Raw genomic sequence first — 20826 nt, forward strand, 5'->3', positions numbered from 1 at the left:
GAGGTAGCCATCTAAACGCGACCATGTTGCAAAGAAGGCTTGAGTCGAGTCAGGGTCCTTTGCCGACCGTTCCCCAGTCATCTTTAGAGCCCTTGTTGTCAGCAGTTTTGAGTTCCTTAACGAGGTTGTGGACTGTCCCCATGTCCTGGTGTGTATGCAGGTTCCCCTGCAAAACTGTAAGCATTAAGTTAAGTACAGACACATTGATCCTTGGTGACTTGCATGTTCTCTTCCACCTCCTGCTTCCTGCCGTTTACCAGGTATTGGGAGTGGTAGTGGGTAGATTCCAAACAGACACAGGAGAACTGGGACAGTGAATGTCTGGGTTAGGCAGTGTGCTTGGACCCTTGAAATACTTCGTATAAGCTAATGCACGTCATCTGAGCTAGAGCTCTTACTTGTAGAATCAGTATCTGTCTTACCTTTTCTTTTAGTACATCACTGAAGAATTGATTACACATCTTGTCTGATGCTCTCAAATAACTGGGCTCTGAAAGTTAATTTCACTAGCTCCCTTGGGCATTATCACTAAAATTGTAGGGACACATTTAGAAAGTCTCATTCACTTGATTATTATTTAAGCTAAATTAACTCTCCAGGGTGGCTGCATTGTAGAACCTTACATGTTTAAAGCTAAACATATATTCCCAGAGCATCTATCTGATAGGAGGCATTGTAAGGCTTATAAAAGTATAAAAATAATAAAAACATGTCTATTGCACTTAAGGAGCTTTATACTTGGGTTTAAAGGGAAATAATTACGACAGAGCTGTCAGGAGCCCATCAGGAAGTGGTTAGGAGGGCTGTGGGGAGCCAGACTGCCTGACTCCACCACACCCTAGCTGTGTGACCTTGAGCAACCCATTCTCAGCATTTCATGTATAAATGGAAATGGGTTAATAATGGAACCAACTTCAGGGTGATTGTGAGAGGATTATTAAGCCAAATTATGTCAAGTGCTTAGAATAGTACCTGGCACATAGTATGCACCCTGTAACTTTTTATTATCACCGTCGTTATCATGGTCATTATCATTCTTATAGTTGAATCTAAGGAATTGGGGAAGGGTTTCTGAGCGTAAGAAGAAAATGCATGGCAGAGGTGGTATTCAAGTTAAGTTTGATGAAATAGGAAGGATTTTAATAGCGTAGATGGTTTGGAGTATCCCAGAAGAGACCTCAGATGAAGGTGTGAGGTATGCTTCTGGAATGGTGAGGCATCAGTTGGCACCTTGTCTTGGTGAAGGGTGGGCAGTCTGGCTGGGGTTTTTGGGCAGGATTGAGACTCTCAGAGTCCTGTTCCAGAGTTGCTGGAGGAAGCGGGAGGGGAGGCAGAAAGAAACCTTGTTAGACCTAGAGTGTGGTAAGAAGGGTTTGAAATAAGGTGATGGTATAGTCATGACAGAAAGGTCAAATGCAGATTCACCGGTAAACTAAATGCAGTTAAAGATTTAGGGCCCTTAACGTGTTTGAGCCTCTCTCTCTCAGGTCATTGGAGGGAACTTAAGTGGTGGTTTTATAAAATTGAGAAGATACTTGTATATTTTTCTTTCTGTCCCCAAATCTTCTGTTTCAGCCACTCAGGCGGTAGAGGCTTTAGACAAAGAATCAGTCTGGATATTGATTGGATGAGGATGGACACAATGGAATAGAGAGGCCAGGGTCACAGGTGACTTTTGAGATTGAGTTTGGTGGACCGGGAGGAACTCCAGATGACAGATACGGGGATGGTGGGAGAAGCCAGTGAGGGAGCAGTGCTTTCAAACTAAGTGGGGGCTCTACACTGATTAGCTTCACCAGGGAAACATTCTCTTATTACTTCTGCCCATCCCTGTCCTCAGTTGCTGTCTTGCAAGTACGATAAGTTATATGGGGCTTGGGAGAGAGGCCTGTGCACGACTGTTAATTAGTGGAATAGAATCCAAAGCACATATTCTACAGAGGGACATCTTTGTAATGTCCCCATTTAATACTCTGCGTATGCTAGAACTACCTGTATGAAAATTTAAGGAAAATTTCTCTTTTGTTTAAGTTTTTCATATTTAGTAAATTTTAGGGCTTCTAGACTGTTTTTAACATCTGTTTTCTGGTAACTTCTCTATTTTGAAGAAATTTAATTGACTCAGAAATGGTCAGTCTGCTAATCTCACAGCAATCATGTCAGTGTTCTGGTGGCAGTACCTGAAGGGGAAAGGCTGTTCTCAGCATTTGTTTCCTCTTTTATAAATAAGCAATGTAGTAAACCAGTAACAGGAAATCAAATGCCAAAATTAAAGAATACTCTCTCAGATGACCAAATCAAATCCTCAAGAGTATTTCCGCTTTACAGGTCACAGAATGTAAATATAATTAAAATAGGGGCACAGGTTTCATCTTTAGCTGTATATGGGATGTGTGTCTGTGTTGCCTTTTATAGTAAGTCTTTTTTTGAGAAATAATAGCACCTAAAAACACAGCTAAAGACAGTTAGAACTGAGGCAAATGTCCCCAGAGAAAGACCATCAGCCAATTTGTGACTAAAAGTCTGGTTTAGCCCTTCTATATTAAGTCATTTGTTGTTTGAAGAATCACTTTTTATGTATCAGAGGGATTAAATGATCTGAATGGAGAAATACCATTGTAAATTTTAAAATGCTTCTGAAATTTATGTATATTATTTCTGGACAGGCTTTAAAGATTTAATGACCATAGGATTTAATAAAAAGAAGTGATTTAGAAATATTTTTGGATTAATTTAAAGAGGATTTTATTTAATTTCCCAGGTTGGCCTGCTATTCTTCTATAAAATTAGCCCAAACATGATATTTTGAAGCATTGTTTCTCAATGTGTGGTGTGCACAAACTTTTAAATATTGTAAATTATGTATTTTAATAGTCATTTATGTCTAGAATCTACATGGCAGATGATACTGGTTTTCTGTTAACAGCAATGACATAAAACACTTCAGAATAAATTGATTTAAAAGATCGTGTCTGTTTAAGGAGAAATAATAATACATGGTCCTATGTATGATGTCAGAAGTTAGAAAAGTTGATGTATGATTTGTTGAAGTGTAGAAAACATTGCCTTATTGGTAAATCATATAAATTATATCTTACAGTACCATAACTTAAGTGATATTGTTAAATAAAAACCTCACAGCCATTGGTTGGTTATTTATTTATTTATTTATTTATTTTTAAATACTGGCTTTTAAAGAATCTTTTAGTAAAGAAATTGAGAGAATTATTTGGGTCCTTGGTATCTGGCATTAAAGTTAATTAAGCAAAAACTCAATCACTTTATTTTACTTATTTATATATATATATTTAAAGACTTTATTTATTTGATGGAGAGAGAGAGTCACAGCGAGAGAGGGAACACAAGCAGGGGGAGTGGGAGAGGCAGAGGGAGAAGCAGGGTCCTTGCTGAGCAGGGAGCCTAATGGAGGGCTCCATCCCAGGATCCTGGGATCATCATGACCTGAGCCGAATCCGAGCCATCTAGGCACTCCAACACAATCACTTTAACTGGTTAGCTTCTAGTAAGTTAAAAATAAGAACGTGTCTGTCCAGTGCTATTCTATTGAGAGGTTTCTAGGAATTCCTGGCAAGAGTGGTATACTTTGATAAAAGGCATGTCCTCACTCCTCCAGGGGTAACTTAGCGTGGTACATACATCAAGCACTATGCAGAAGTCTTTTGTTAGTTTTACCTATCAAAAGTTTGGGAAGATTCTTTCAGTTTGTGTTTATCTATGCTAATATCTAGTGAGGAGAGAGTAGACAATGTATGTTTTTCCTCTGGGAGGCAGGAAAGGAAAATTAAAAGATTTAGAAGATGCTTTGAAATTCATTTTATTCAGAAAATATTTTTTAGAGATATTAGAATATCTGACAACCAATTTTTGATATTAAATTTGGTCTTATTTTTATTATATTTTTATTTTTTTAAAAGATTTTTTTATTTATTCATTTCAGAGAGAGAGAAAGAGAGCACACTTGTGCAAGCCAGAGAGCATGAGCAGGGAGAGGGGAGGAGGGAGAGGGAGAAGCAGGCTCTCTGCTGAGCAGGGGGCAGATACAGGCTCTATCCCAGGACCCTGTCCCAGGATCCTGAGATTATGACCTGAGCCTAAGGCTCAGGTTAACCAATTTAAGCTCAGGCTTAACCAACTGAGCCACCCAGATGCCCCTGGTTTCATTTTGAAAAAGAGTAGACATTTACTATTTAACTGATTTAGTTACTCTACATTTGAAAAACAAATTAATCTATGTCTGTACAAAATGTAAGACGTGGAGATAGTAGAAAATGTCAAGTAGAAAGTATTCCTTTCTTCCTCCAGTCCCTTTCCTTGTCCTGTTCTTCAGATACAACTACCGTTACCAGTTTGAAGTCACCTAGTTTTAGAAGTCAAGTGGTCATGATCCCAGAGTCTCAGGATTGAGTCCCCTATCTGGCTCCCAGCTGTGCGGGGAGTCTGCTTCTCTCTCTGACCTTCTTCCCTCCCATGCGTTCTCTTATTCTTTCTCACTCTCAAATAAATAAAATCTTAAAAAAAACAAAAAAAAGTCAAGTGTAATGGTGTTTTAGGAATTTGGAAGAATAGGAATTTTTGCCCCCCATTTGTGCTGCTGTTGTGTGTGTTTATATTTTTTAGCAGATTACCGACTTTGGAGTTGGATCTTTGAATTCTAACTCTGTCAAAGAGCAGCAGTGTGAGTTTGGAAAGTACCTTGCCTTTCTGGGCTTTAGATTCCTCAGCAGCAAGGCTTAATAAATGTTTTTATTATTCCCAGTTTTAGTCAGGCCTAGTTTGTCTCTCTGTCTCACTTTCTCTTTTAATAGGAGACATATCTCAGAAGATGTGGCATTAAGAATCTTTAACAAAAAAATATTCGTGACATGTTCTTTTTTAGAAGTAAATTTGGTACTTTAATGATCCTAGCATGCATACAGTAAGGCACTCATTTATTACGTTTCACCGATCATCAGGTTGTAAAAGGTCATTGTATTTACCTGCCCCTGGACCCTTCCGGGAATTTAGATGGCCTCTGCTGGGTTTCACTTTGCACTTATTAATAATTTAGCACTGGGATAAAAATAAAAACAGACTCTCATCTTACAGTGTGAGAACATGGGTCATGTGTGCTAAGTCATGCAGGTAAGATGAGTAGCTAAACCCTGTGGGGTATCCAGGTTAAAGAAGTATTTCATGTCGTCTTTTGCCTCTCTTGCAGAATGGCTGCCCTGAAATTAAAGGGAATTAATGTAATTGCTGCTGAGGAAGGAAATGTATTTTTGCTTTTCAAAGGTTGCTGTCTGAGCTTTAATTATGTCATGCAAACACAGAAGCGTTTTCCAGCAGCTTTCCCTTTTAGCAGAGGTAGTCAGCTTTCCAGTAGTGCTGCATCTTTAGGCTTGAGAAATCACCGCATTATTACCATCTCTATTTATAGGGTATAACCTCCCATTAAGGCACAGCAAAATCCTGTTTTCATATTGGTTACTGAAAGTGGGCTTTAAAGCCAGGGTTGATTTAAGTGGATTTTTCTAATTATTGGAGCTGCAACTAGAGCTGTGATTCTCTTGTAGAATGAGTGACTCACGCCTAGATCATTCTTTACAGTGGTTTCATTTTCTGGGCTGTTCTTGTTTCACGTTCAGTTGGCTTTGGTTGGTGTGTCTCTATCAGACCGTCGGGCTTGCTTGTCAAGTAGTACAGAGCTTTCTTTCAAAGGCTTTAAGTCTATTTTATATATTTATTTTAGTTTTCTTTCTTTAGAAGACAGAATTAAGATGTTTTCTAGTCCTGAAAATATTAATAGTTAAAAATGCATGTAATACATTGCTAGTGGGCTAGCTTAAAACTCAAAGGAGATTTGCAAGTAAAGAGGAAGGCCCTGTTTTTTTTTTTTTTTTAAAGATTTTTATTTGTTTATTTATTTATTTGATAGACAGAGAGAGATCACAAGTAGGCAGAAGGCAGGCAGAGAGAGAGGGGGAAGCAGGCTCCCCGCTGAGCAGAGAGCCCGATGTGGGGCTCGATCCCAGGACCCTGAGATCATGACCTGAGCTGAAGGCAGAGGCTTAAACCACTGAGCCACCCAGGCGCCCCGAAGTCCCTGCTTTTTAAGAACTGAGACCCTGGCACTCTTGCTGAAATGCACAGGGTTTTGAAATAATGCCATTAATTATAGGTAGAGAGGATCTTTGGGGATAAAATTTGATTCAAACTATAGAGGAAAAGGACCAATGTCCTCAGCTCAAAGTTAAGATATTAAATTATACTTAGAATATAATTGGAGTCTGCCTACGGTTTGTACTGCTCTGCACAATTTGGCCACCACTTGGTTCTCCTTCCCATGTCCCAGCCACACTGAGGATCTCTCTGTCTGATCACTAAGCTCTTTCCCTCGGCAAGGATGGTGCCCTTGTTATTCCCACTGGCTGGCAAGTGCTTCCTCCTTTCCCCTGCTTTTCCATGGCGTGTGCCCTGCAGATCTTACCCTACAAGTCTCTGAGGGAGCCTTCTCTGTGCCTTCCCTCAAGCAACCCCTTCCTATTCTCTTTCCAGAACGCTGTTTATTTCCTTTTTAGCACCTATCTCAGAATGTGTTTGTTTTGTTAACTATTGTCTTTGCCCCATAATGTAAAATCAAGAGAGGTACCAGTACCATACAGTGCCTAGCACATATTATATAGTCAAGATGTTGATTAAGTTGTTTACTGGTTTGAAGAGCTCCTTTTTGTTTCTTTGAGATGAGTTTATCATGCTGGGCCAGAGGGATTTAAGTATCCTCGGTATCAACAGTCAAGCCAGTGTGTTTTCTAGTGCTCTTTTTAAAAAAAATTCTTTTTGAATATTTTTATTTATTTAGTTGAGAGAGAGAGAGAGCAGAAACCCAAGCAGACTCCACACTGAGCATGGAACCCAGTGTGGGGCTTGATCCCACAACCCCAAGACCACGACCCCAGCTGAAACCAAGAGTCAGGGTCTTGACCGACTGAGCCACTCTGGCGCCCCTGAGGGTCTCCTACCCACATTCATATGCGTTGTTGTGTTGTGATTTGATTTTACTGTACTTTATTTTATTGTACTGGGAGTGCACAGTATAATAATGAAAGTAGAATTGTTCTGTTCCCAAAAGGGAAAACTCTGCCATTGTATCCGTTCACTGTGCCTTGTAAACACTCCTGGATGGCCTCTTTATGGGTCTACGCACCGTCTCGAAGCTCTTACCCGTTTCTAAGCCCAAGGTGGCAGCTCAGCTTCAAGCTGAAAAGGAAATTTTGGTGGCTTGGTTGCTGTCCTTTAAAGGTTAGCATTATCACCATGACGGACAGTTGTCAAAGTGGAAAAAGGGAAATGCAAATTTGGTGGGTAATTAAATTAGTTTTGTGTCATTCTTTGGTGGTGTTCTAAATGTTGCTATTTATCTGTCTTAGGTAATCTATTTAAAGAAGACACCAGAAGAAGCCTACAGAGCACTCCTATCTGGCTCAAACTCCCCCTACCTTCCGTTCAGGTATAACTCTTGGGAGACTTGGGCTAATAGCGCTTGGTTAGACAGCAGCCACTGTCGGGTTGGAATACCATGTTTTTAACTGTCTTAAGACTGTGACCACGATGTTATACAGAATAAAATGAGTTGGTAGTTCTTATTATTTTATTTTTGCGGAGTTCTTTCCCCCCTCTCTAGTAGGAATAAAATAGCATTTTCCTTTTAGGAATTAATTTTCTCCTTGAATTCCTTCTGCATCTTGACCTTTCAGCACAGAGTGGCTGATTTATGAGCTAATAACCATGTGAAGACTTGATTTGTTAGATTTCAGTACTCTACATCATTGATTCATCCATTTATTCTTTCGCTTCAGGGCACGAGTGAGCCCTGACTGGGGTCTGGGGATAGAGAATAAGACCCTCAAAGTACCTTCCCAGGGGCATATGTTCAATGGGGACCCAAAATGACCTTTTTAGCCCATGAATCTAGCTTATATCTTGAGGAAGGCTGTTTCTTATTACAGTGTTAGAAACTACTATTTAAGTATCAGCTGAAAAGGTCATTTAAAAATTTTAGGTAAACTTGAACTTGTTTAAAAAATGAAAGGGAACATACAGCCAAACTCCCACAATGGTTGTTTCTGTTAGAATTGTGAATATTGATAGATACATGTGAAATGATGTATTGTATATATCTTTTGTAATATTGCTTATTTTTGTATCCAAATCTACAAGCATTTGTAATTCTTTTTTTTTTTTTTTTTAAAGATTTTGTTTATTTGAGAGAGAGGGTGAGCAAGATAGCACAAGCAATGGGAGGGGCAGAAGAGGAGGGAGAGAGAGAGAGTGAGAGCGAGAGAGAGAGAGAGAAGCAGACTCCCTGCTGAGCAGGGAGCCTGACATGGCGTTTGATCCCAGGTTCCTGAGACCATGATCTGAGCCAGAGGCAGACACTTAACGAATGTATGTATTTCTCATTGCTGCTAATCTCATAATTGCCAACAATAATGAAAGAAAGGAAGAGTGAAGTTTGAGAGACCTCTTTGTCAGTCTTCCTTACTCTCCTGTGAACTCACAGAGGGCAGGTCCTGGTGCCTGACACTTGAAAGTGATTTTAGCAAATATTTGAATGAATAAATCAAGGCTAAATCCCTTCAGATCCAAGGGATTCTCATTTCTGTTTCTCAGGCCATAGGAGGGAGTGTTAATTAGGCACAGGGTGGTGTCGAGGTTGGGAGGAGGAATGGGGGAGATACTGCCTAATGTGCTTAATTTGCTTGATCAATGTTTGATAGTCTCAGTGAAGTCAGAGAAAAGTAGTGAGTGGAAAATATCTTCCAGTTCTAGGGTATGAACTAATTAGCTATTGAAGGGCACATAAAAAGTGACAGATATGTATTAGGAGCATTTTAACATGGAGACAAAGCTTGTTTTTTACTTCCACTTCTAATGGCTTCTATAATTTGAAAGCCTTTTGTAAAATACAATTCTAAGTTTTAGAAAAGGGTAATTATTTTGGTCAGTTTGGACTTCTGTAACAAAGGAGCATAGACCGGTGGCTTATAAACAACAGAAATGTATTTCTTAGTTGTGGAGAGGGGATCAGGGTGGTCCATGTTCTGGAGAAAGCCCTCTTCACTGGGGCAGACTTGTGTCCTCACGTGGTGAATGGAAGGCAAGAAAGGTCTCTGGGTACCTTTTTTTTTTTTTTTTTTTTTTTTTTAAGATTTTATTTATTTGAGAGAGAGAAAGAAAGAGTGGGGTGAGGGGCAGAGGGAGAGGGAGAAGCAGGCCTCCAGCTGAGCCCCGAGTTGGGAGCCCAACTCAGGGCTCTATCCTAGGACCCGGGGATCATGACCTGAGCCAAAGGCAGACACTCAGCTGACTGAGCCATCTAGGTGCCCCTCAGCTGAGCTTTTAAAGATAGATAAGGGTGTTGAGAATGGAGGGGTCAGATTAGGCACAGGTATGCACTATGGAAAACCCTGGCATTGTGAGGTTTCTGAGTTGACCTCAGAAGTTCTCTGTGGGAGGAGCACAGTGTCTGTGGTGATATAGGGGCCATGTCTGCCTGGGGATCACTGAGGCCCTTTTCCCTGGGACAGTGAGGGCCTATTCAATTTGTTTGCTAAATCGGAAATATGTTTGCAATTTTTCGGTTGTTAGTTTGAAAAATAACACACGCCTGGAAATTATAATGCTGTAATATTTGGAAAATTGTAATGCCAGTCAGTAGGTCCACTGGACAATGTAACTGTTTAAAAATTTTAAGTGGAAAATGTATATTAATTTTTATGCTGGTGATATTTTCCATTCAGAAGTCAAGGGAGATGTATTTCTGTTTCATGAGCTAGATGACCCTTGCTATCCTTAATTGTCAATTTAGGTGAAGATATTGGAAGAGGAGGAAAGAATAAATTCTTCTTTTAAGCATAATTATATGTTTAGCTTCTATGTGCCAGGTAATTAATTTGTTTCCTGAGAACTAGAATTTTTGACTAATTAAAATCAGAATGGAAGAAAAGATAGGAAGAAAATTATTATTACCTAACAGAATTAAGCAATAATTATTATAATTGTAGCTTATTCTTCCAAATTATTTTTATTTAAATATTTGAAAATATATTTATATCAACATGGCTCAGAAATTTAAAAAATTTACAGTGAGAAGTCTCTCTCCCACCCTTGATCTTACTCTCTAATTTTTTCTGGATAACTTCTGGTATTTGTTTCTTCCATATCCTTCCAGAATTTCTTTATGCACATATAAGCAAATAAAGATATATGTACATTTTTAAAAATTCCAGTATAATTAGTGTACAATGTTACATTAGTTTCAGACATACAATATAGTGATTTAGCTATATAATATATAGAATATATGTCATATATAGAATGATAATATATATAGAATAATATATAAAATAATAATATATAGGATAGTGATATGTAGAACATTACTATACATTACTCAGTGCTCATCACCATAAGTGTACTCTTAATTCTTTTTATCTATTTCACCCATCCCCCTGCCTCCCCTCCCCTCTGGTGACCATTAGTTTGTTCTCTATAGTTAAGCCTAATTTTTTGTCTCTCTCTTTCTTTCTTTGTATTGTTCCTAAAATTTACGTATCAGTGAAAACATGTGATATTTGTCTTTCTCTGACTGACTGACTTCATCCATATTCATCCATGTAGTTACAGATGGCAAGATGTCATTCTTTTTTATGGCTAACATATATATTCTTATTTTTCATTTTTAACACAAAATGTAGCCCATTGCATACACTATACCTTGGTTTTTTTTTTTTTTTTTCAATTAACTCGCCTTGGATATCTTTCATATCAATTCACGGAGAGCTTCCTTTTCCATTCTGTATTATTTCTGTGTGATATACAAAATATACAAGAACGCATGTAACCACTTGAAGGGTAGACATTTAGGTGGTTTCCTATCATTTCTGTTGTAGCTTTTCAATTCACGTGGTCTGAAATGTATTTTAGAAGAAAGAAACTGAGACACTACTATGGAGAAAACTATAGTGTGTGGTTAGATGTAAAGGGATTTTAGTAATCTGTTTGCGTAAAGGTACTCATTATATGAAAAAAGAATGCTTAATGAAAAGATGAGGCATTTGTTTCTGGTTTAGGCACCTGTTTCCTGATAAAAGTTTGACTGTAACTTGAATGTAACTCTAAGTTTTATCTTTCTGATAACCTAAGAAATCAAGAGTTGTGTTTATATTAACCTATATTTCTAAACCCGACTCTTAATTTAAATGTATATATAAACCATACATTTGAAGCAGAAAATACCACAAAGTGGTGTATTTATAATTTAGTAAAAAATATAGTTGAAGGAATAGTACTGGTTTTCTGGAATTTGACTAAAGAGGCTTACTTTTTTCCTAATGCTGAGGTAAGATGTGAGTTGATTTTAGTCTGCAGTCCAGACTAACTAAGGCTAATCTAATGTTAACAAGAATCGTCTTATAGTTTGGGTCAGCCATCATTGCGTTGGCCTTTATTTGTAATTTGGATTCTGTGATCCATGAAGTTTTTTTATACCATTTGTTGTTATACTTCTATCTTCATCATCTAGATTTCTTTTTAATATGCTGTTGCAGTAATACTTTTACTTAAAAAATAAGAAGGCTTAAAGGGACTTCATTTAAGTGTAGTCGTTTTATTGTTGAAAAATTTTAAGGGGTGCCTGGGTGGCTCAGTCATTAAGTGTCTTCCTTCAGCTCAGGCCATGATCCCAGGGTCTTGGGATTGAGCCCCCCATTGGGCTCCCTGCTCTGCAGGGAGTCTTTTTCTCCCTCTCCCACTCCCCCTGTTTGTGTTCCCTCTCTCTCTGTCAGATAAATAAAAAATCTTTAAAAAAAAAAAGGAAAAATTTTTAAAAATGAAGACCAGTTTGAGGACTTCTCCAAGTGTGGTTTGCGTCTTTATATGCCTTCTTAGACCGAAATGCCTGTTTCCATTTGTTCTCTAGATTCTTAGTGTCTTTCTAGTAAAAGGGTTTTAAGTTTGAATGAGTTTGGATATGAGTTTGAATAATGTTGTTCTTTGAGATTTATTCATTTAACAAAAATTTATCTAAACAGTCTCTTCTGTAAAGGCTTTCCTCATTTTTCTAGAGAGGGTTGGCAGGTCTTTCATCTGTAATTCCCTATTATATTTTGTGCATTGCATTTTGTGCAGGCTCCTTCACATTTTACACATACATGATTAGAACAAATATCTTGGGGTGCCTGGGTGGCTTAGTCGGTTAAGCAACTGCCTTTGGCTCACGTCATGATCCCAGGGTCCTGGGATCGAGGCCCGCATCAGGCTCCCTTCTCAGTGGGAAGCCTACTTCTCCTTCTTCCTCTGCTGCTCTGCCTGCTTGTGCTATCTCTTGCTCTGTTAAATAAATAAATAAAATCTTAAAAAAAAATAAAGCAAATATCTTGGGGCACCAAGTGGTTCAGTCAATTAAGCATCTGCCTTCTGTTCAGGTCATGATCCCAGAGTCGTGGGTTCGAGTCCCACATGAGGCTCCCTGCTCAGTGGGGAGTTTGCTTCTCCCTCTGATCCTTCTCACTCTCTCTTTCTCTAAATAAATAAATAAGTAAAATTTTTACATTGAGATGTAATTGGCATCAGCATTTTATAAGCTTAATGTGCACAGCATAATGACTTACTTGACATACATATATTGTGAAATGTTTATATGATAAATTTAGTTAACACTCATCACTTCATATAGTTATAAAATATTTCTTTTAGATAAGAACTTTTAGGATCTATTCTCTTTGCAGCTTTCAAATCTACCAGACAGCCGTGTTAACTGTAGTCATCATGTTGTAGATGACATCTTCAGTATTTATTTTATGACTGAAAGTTTGTACCTTTTGACCACCTCCACCCAATTCCTCAATTTACTGCTTGTTCTTGACTGCATTAATTATAGCAGACTTTAGAGATAGTTGAATTTCTGACTTGGTGTGACACTCAAGGAGTGTTTGTTGTGACGTTGCTCTTTGCAAGTCAGTCTTAGTTTCATTAAGTTAATGGAATTAAGTTTCATTTAATTGCGAAGAAGTTGTGTCCAATAATGTACCTTTGCTTGTGTTGAGGATGACCAGTGAGTTTGTCTAGAGTGACTTTGGCTAGGGGCAGCTGGGTGGCTCAGTTGGTTAAGTGTCTGTCTTTGGCTCAGGTCATGATCTCAGGGTCCTGAGATGGAGTCCTGCATCAGGCTCCCTGCTCAGCGGGAAGTCTGCCTCTCTCTGTCCATCTGCCTCTCCCTCTGCTCATGCTCTCTCTCGCTCTCAAATAAATAGGTAAAATCTTTATAAAAAAAAAAGAAAGAGTGACTTTACCTGAAAACTAGAGGAAAAGGGTATTTTTTCACCTACTTCAGTTCCTTGAGTCCATCCATCTTTAGTGTTGGCTTGGCAATTGGTCTCAAGGGAACAAGAGGCTGTTCAGTTCTGGGGTCAGAGTCAGCAGAGTTTGAATTGGCAAGCCTAGTGTGAATCTTTTTAGGTACTTTTCCTTTCACTGTGTTACCAAATTTATAGTCTATACTATTGACCAGTTGTTCCATGAATTCATCTTAATTTTGCTTGTCTAAGGCCTCATGAGACTACCAACTCTTAGTGGAATTCTCATATTGTCTTCTTGGCAGTCAATGGCCATGGTTTTCAAATCCACCTTCTCTGATGTTCATAAAACAGTGTTGGTGAAAATGCTCAGCTTTGTAAAACACGGAAAATTGCATAACTCTTCTTTTGATTTCTTTTGTGCTTTTAAATTCATTTTATAAAACTTACTTCTTTGTTTATGGGTCAAATAGGGCAACATGGTGAGTTTTTTTGGTATTTGATAATGGCTCATAGATGTCCTGAAATCAACTTTTTTATGACATATAATATAAAATGGAGAATTTAACTGTATAGATAATAAATAGCATCCAGGCTCCCAGTTTTGATGACAAATATAGAAAGCAGGATTTGAGAAACAATGAGTAGGTGTAGAGGTGAGGTTAAGGTAGGGTGCTGTGTTGACACCCACTGGAATCAAGCTGGTTGGACATTGAATGTTCTCTCTCCAGCTGTCTATTTAGTTTTTCTTTTTTGGTGTTGGTTTTTTGCAGGTCTCCTCCTGGATAGGTGCAGGAATGCATTTTTGTGTGACTGTTTTATTTTAGGTTAGAGAGGAGGCTAGAACTTAGAGGTAGTATTTCCCAAAGTTATGTTGGTTCTCATATTTGGTTTTTAAAAGTCTGAGAGGCTTTAAAAAACGCTGGTGCCTGGGTTCTGTTCCCAGGAATGTTGACATAATTGCTCTAAGGTATTGGGTTTGGGTATTGGGATTTTCAAAAACTTCCACAAAATTCCAGTATGCTGGTAAGGTTGGAACTACTGCTCTATACGATCTACCATGGCAAAATAAAAATAAAAATAAAAAGATTCAAAGAAAAAGTTTAGAACTCTTGGGGATTTAGAAAACACATTCTCATTTTAAAGATTTTAAATGGTTCTGAGTAATAAAGGAACCTGTTTAACTTCGTTTAACGCGGACTTTTCCAGAGTACTTCATCCTGAACCCCTTTCCACTCCCTCACCCCAATTTCTGTTAATATCCGGCAGCACCAGTATTCTGAAACACTCTAGGACACATTTCTGGATCCACACCTGTGTGGAACAAAATAGATCGCTTGGGATTAGAATAATATGCTACCATTTAATGGAGCTGTTTTTGTACTATTTCCTGAGAATCTTGGAAATAGATGGCTTATCAAATAATGGCATTTTATCTACTATGAACAGGAACCTGCAGCTTTTCTCTTAGAAGAACAGGTGTGAGGCCAGAAAACCTTCCTTACCAGAGGGACCACAAAACTCCCACCAGCAGTCCTTTCAATTGACATTGAAATGAATCAATACTGTTTGTATTAAGGGAGAGGTTTGTTGTGTTTTGGGGATGACCCCTAGTGATATCCCTGTTGCTGAGCTGTGTCTTAATGTGGCTGAGTCTTAGTGGGAAGTCTCTGAAGCAATTACTCTGGACCATCTGGGCATGCCAGAACTTGTAGGTCTCTTAACAAAGGCTCAAAGGGGTCAACCACTTAGAACTTGGCATTAGGCTGCCTTCTTTCTTCTAAAGCAAAATAAACATGTGCTGATAGATGTTAGATCTAATTATAAAATGTATGTCTTCACAGAAAATGTTGAACTAGATATTTGTTAGCTTAAATATGATATTGTGATTTTTGTTAAAGTTTATTTAGCAATTAACTTTGTATTTCAAAAGAACAGTTTTCCTTAGCATGTTTTTCTTTGGAGTATCAACAATGTAGAAACAAAATTTATTTTATGCTTTCCAGTGTATCCTTATGATGGCTATCCTTCTGCTTTACAGTTTGATCTTTGGGGTTTATTTCTGCCCCCTTGGATCTTTAATAAATCTTTGCTTTTAATGCTTAGTGTGATGAGAAAGATCCACATTAGTTTTGATAGTGAGGATATATATGCTCGATTCCTGAGTTTTGAAAATAGATGGGAGTCAATGGCTTATCCATTCCAAACTGGTCAGGCTGTTCTCAACAGCCAGGATGTGTTGAGTAACTTGGACCACTATGAAAAGCAGACTCTTTATTAGATTTTTCTTGTTAAAGTAGGAAATAAATGCCATTTGTCAGGGTCTCTATGACTCACTAAATACACGTAAGGAAGTGAGTTATGCCTATAATATTTTTTTTGGAACACAGCAGGTACTTCAGTGGTTTGAGTTGTGAAAGTTGGTTCAGATGATGTTCTTTGTTATTCCTATTTTGATGGTCCCAGATCTGTGTTACGACGTTTCTATAGAAGAGTCAGTGCCAAGCTTTTGTACTCTTTATATAGTACATTTCTGATAGCCAGTCTTAGTTGATAAAGGTGGTTTAGAAAAGTACATTAATTTAATATATTCATATTAGTTTACTACAATTACAGTAATGAATTACATTTACGTTAATGAATGTCATTATTTTGTTGAATGTCTTTTCAGTACCTAATCTAAAGGCAATTTGCTACTATTTATTAACTTTTAAAAGATTTATTTATTTATTTATTTGAGAGAGAAAGCACATGTGCGTGCATGAGCAAGGGAAGGGGCGGAGGAAGAAAAAGAGAGAATCCTCAGGCAGATTCCTTGTTTAGTATGGAGCCTGATGCAGGGCTCTGTCCCAGAACCCTGAAATCATGACCTAAGCCAAAGTCAAGAGACAGCCCCTCAACTGACTGAGCCATCCAGGTGCCCCCAATTTACCACTATATTTATCTGTAAAGCAAAATTAGTGTGGTTACATGGTGTCACTCACATCTTGATAAAAAGCTCTGAGCACAGTGCATGGTCTTTTTTTTTTTTTTGGTGCCTATTATTGCTAGTTCTGGACAGAGTCTATTCTGCTGACTTTATGTGACCTTTGGAGCCATGATTTAGAGATGAATTTTTACATATCTATTTCTTTGGATGAACAGAGTGATTAGTGTGTAGCCTTATTTTCAATCTAAAAAGTGGGAGATTCTGTGTTCTGGTTTTTGTTAAGTAGTGGTCATGCTCACCTTTTGGCGCTTCCCTATGAAGCCATTTGATTTTGCTCTTTGATTGGTGGTAGATTGCTTTGTTCTTCCCATGAATGCTCAGCAAATACCTTTTTTATCTTGTAGGCTTAGATATAATAAGCAATCAGCTCTTTCTTTTCCCCGGACCTGGTTCACATGTGTCAGGGATTTGTTCAGTGATTGGAAGTCAAGTATGATTTGGATAATTATGTGTCGTATTTTGGGGCATTGTCTACTTACCAAGTATCCATTCAGTATAGTCTAGAGCCGAACTACCCAGTACAGTAGCTACTAGCTAGCTGCTAACTGCTAGCTATGTGTGCTTTTGAGCATTTGAAATTTGTTTAGTCCAAATGTTTTAAAGATGTAGTAAAAAAAAAAAAAGGTAAAATATCTTCTTTGTAATTATGTTGATTATTTGCTGAAATGATAATTTTTCAGATATACTAGAATAAGAAAATACCTTACTTATTAATTTTACTTGTTTCTTTTTACTTTTTATAATATGGTTTTGAAAGAAATTAAAATTACATATTTGGCTCTCTTTTGTGGATGGCATCATATTTCCGTTGGACATTAAGCTCTTGACTGTGATTTTTTTTTCACTTTAAACTTTTTAAAAAATTGATTTATTTTATTTTTTCAGTGTTTTAAGATTCATTGTTTATGTACCACACCCAGTGCTCCATATAATACATGCCCTCCTTAATAGTCACCACCAGGCTCACACATCCCCCATCCCCCCCTTCCAAAACCCTCAGTTTGATTGTGTTTTTGCTACTATACATAGTTTATGACTAAATATTGTTTTGTATGATTTTTGTTTTGAAAGGTCAGTAGCTCCCAACCACTAGAGTTGTTCGAATAGAAGTTTAATGATCTCCTGGTAATGATTGTTTATTCATTCATCAAACATCTACAGCATCTTAATATCTCCAACACCATTCTGGACTCTGGGCATGCAGAACATAAAGGACACACTTTCAGTTCTTAAGAAGCTCATGATCCTCTGTCAGTTGTGTAGATGGGATTCAGATCAGTGCTTGGAAGGGTACTTTCATGACCTTTGAGATCCTTTCCAACCCACTGCTCTGCAGATATTTGCATACTTCCTAACCATTTGTTATCCAGAGAACTGGCAGAGAATTTTAGGATCAAAACATATGTAGATCATAGTGTCCCTAATATTTCTTCATCCATTTACTGTGAGGTCTTTTTTTTTAATGATTTGATGTATTTATTTGACACAGAGAGAGATCACAAGAAGGCAGAGAGGCAGGCAGAGGGGGAGGGGGGAAAGCAGGCTCCCCACTGAGCAGAGAGCGGGGACTCAGTCCCAGGACCCTGAGATCATGACCTGAGCCAAAGGCAGAGACTTTAACCCACTGAGCCACCCAGGTGCCCCTACTGTCAGCTCTTTTTACTCTTTGGATTAGTCTCTGTATTTTAAATCCTGTACCTCTGTTCTTCATTCTTTCTTCATTTCGAACAACCTCATTACTAGAAATGCTTTCTCATTGCTTTGTGTGAATATATTCTCTCATCTGCAGTTTCATCTCTTCATTGTTAACATTTACAAGGTTGCTTCTTTCTGAGTGATGTCTGAATGCTTAGGTACAAGCAGTGGTATGTCGGTAAACTGGCTCTGTAAGTAGAAGGTGTTTCTTGATTTCTATGGTGTAAATACATCCACCAGTACTGATATGGGCTCTCAAAATTCCTGAATATTCAATAATCACTTATGGGAACCCATAGGAGACAGTTCTATGACAAGAGTGGATTAAGCCCTTTCTCTTTGTATCTAATTGTGCATGGTGGTTCTTGTTTTCTTAAATTTAATTTTTCTTCTATAGCTTCTCTGCAAAATAGATGCAAAAATGTAAAAATAAAAAAAGTCCCAACTGCTTCATACTCATTCATTTAGTTTTTCATTCAACAAGTATTTATTGACTGCCTACCACTCCCAAGGTCAGAGTTACTGGATTTTTATAATCATTTCATAGTTGCTTTGTGGTTCAGTTGACTATTATGCTGGATGTCACATTTAAAAAGAGAGTTGTTGGGATAGATGAAGTTTAGATGGTCAAGCATGAGGCTGGGTTAAATTTGTATCTGGATGTGTGTAGACAGCTGTTGGCGGTAATATTAGTCTTCCATATTGGGCCTAGAGACATATGATTTATTCTTTAGCAGAGAAGAATGATTAGAAACCCCGGGTGTTTGGGGTATTAACTTATCCCTGAATGAAGAGCAGCCTTACGTTTACCTGCTTAAGAGAGTTAATGCAATGCTTGGCCAGACTATCCTGACAGATATAGGGAAGACCTGTGGTTGTTCCAGGCAGCGTGGTGAGCCCATACCTTCTCCTGCACTTGACGTCTGTGGACTTCAGTGGTCCTTTATGGAGGAGGTAACAATACAACGTGCCCTCTTATTCAACTCCATAAATATTTGGCTCAGTAAGTATAGATAAGTGAATGAATAAATACATGGATAAATGAGTAAAAAAGCAAACCAGGAGTTAAGAGTTGGAAATTATAATTGCAATAAAAACTGTGGAACTTTAAAACTTTCTATCCACATCAGTATCTTGATTTAAGTTCTAAAAGCTCTGTATAGTCTCTCCAAAGTGTCTGGGTTAGAATAAAGGTATGATTAATACCACTTGATAAGCTCCTTTACTTCATTGAAGTGCCTAGTCGGTATCTATTTTGTGCCAGGCAGTATGTCAGGTACTAGGGAGAGAGGAGTGAGTAAAAAAATGTCTAGATCCTGCCTTCTTTGAGACTATTACAGAGAGAGCAGCAGAGTCAAATAAGAATGCCACAATATAATATCAACTATAGTTAAGTCCATTAAAAAAAAAGCTGGGGACCTGCTCCAGCTAGGGTGGTATTGAGATTTGTCCTCAGAGACTTTGATCTGTGTGTGAGCTGGGCTCTGAAGACTAACCTAGTCAAAAGCAAGCGGGAGGACATGTGACCAGCAGGAGCAAAGGTCCTGTGGTGAGTGCAGAGGGCTCTATCTGAGAGGTTAAGCAAGGTCTTGTGATGGGCAAATTGTGTGGGAGCATGATATGAGGAGGCTTAGGCAGGCAGGGTCAGATACCCACCAGGCCTTGTATTTGTTGACGCAATGAAGTCAGTGAAAAGTGACTGGATCAGATTTACCTTTAAAAAAATATCCTCTGGCTGCTGTGAGAAGCCTGATCAGGAAGGTGAGGCATGGGTGTGGGAAGGCTGTTGCAGGAGTTCACCTGAGAGGTGGTGGGGAAATTGAGGAGAAGTCTGTGCAGGCAAGAGGCAGTTAAAAGGGAGAAGCAACAAAGCATGATGGCAGACAGGATAAGGAGAATGAGAGCTGGAGAGACATCTGGGCTTTAACTTGAGCAATTGTGGAAGCTGAATCTTTTAGGGGACAGACTGTGCTGGAGAACCGGTTATTGTTGTTGCTTTGAGGTCGGGCAGCTGCAAGAGAGTCTTCTCACACAGTGAGGTGCCTTAAGACACCCAAATGGGAAGGTCACGTACGTGGTTGACTATCCTGTTTTTTCAGTTTTAAGGAGTTTGTGCTAGAGAGAGCAATTTGAGGGTCATTGGCAGACTGATGGCAATTTATATGGATGAGATTGTGTTGGACAGTTTTCCAAATGTGCTCCTTCCCACCAGCAGCATCAATAGCCCCTGGAAACCTGTTAGGAATGCAGATTCTCCAGTCCTGCCCTGGATCTGTTGGATCGGGACCTTGGGTGGGGCCCAGTAATCTGTGTTTTGGGAACCGCTCAGGTGATGCTGATGCACTCCATCTAATTCTGGGCTAGGGAGAGAACATGGAGTGGCAAGAACTTGAGTCTGGGATTGAACCTTGAGAAGCTCTAACTTATAAGGATGGAAGGTGAAGGATGTCTTTGCCGAGGAGACTGGGTAGGAGCCATGTCTGGAGAGGTAGAAAAAAAATCCAGGAAGCCAGTGAAGAGAGTATTCAAAGGGGCGAGATACTTATTGCCGACAAGTTCAGTCAAATAATGCTTGGGAAATGTCCCCTGGGCTTGGAAGAAGCAGATCTAGAGAGATAGAATGTAGATTACTGACTGCCAGGGGTTGGGAGGGAGAGGGAGCAGTTACTGTAAATGGACACAGAGTTTCTTTTTCGGGGAACACAACTGTTTTGGAATTAGTGGTGATATGAATTGTGAATATATCAAAAGCCACATCATGGTGAATAGAAAGAAATCACAGAATTG

General features: G+C 38.6%; 1 protein-coding gene across 4 annotated transcripts in view; it reads left to right on the forward strand.

The window, feature by feature from the left end:
* The window catches only part of CDC14A (cell division cycle 14A), a 174130-nt gene that overhangs the window by 57461 nt on the left and 95843 nt on the right, over nucleotides 1-20826 (forward strand). For all 4 annotated transcript variants that reach the window (XR_006601838.1, XR_006601837.1, XR_006601836.1 and 1 more), the window contains exon 5: nucleotides 7428-7507. Coding sequence is in view for 1 of the 4 variants with exons in the window: in XM_004775179.3 (XP_004775236.1) it covers nucleotides 7428-7507 (80 nt within the window). In the remaining 3 variants the exon portion in view is untranslated. The remainder of the gene's footprint in view (nucleotides 1-7427; nucleotides 7508-20826) is intronic.

Source organism: Mustela putorius, unplaced genomic scaffold (genome assembly GCF_011764305.1).
Source record: "Mustela putorius furo isolate JIRA1106 unplaced genomic scaffold, ASM1176430v1.1 tig00003853_pilon_pilon_pilon, whole genome shotgun sequence".
In the NCBI taxonomy this organism is placed as follows: domain Eukaryota; kingdom Metazoa; phylum Chordata; class Mammalia; order Carnivora; family Mustelidae; genus Mustela; species Mustela putorius.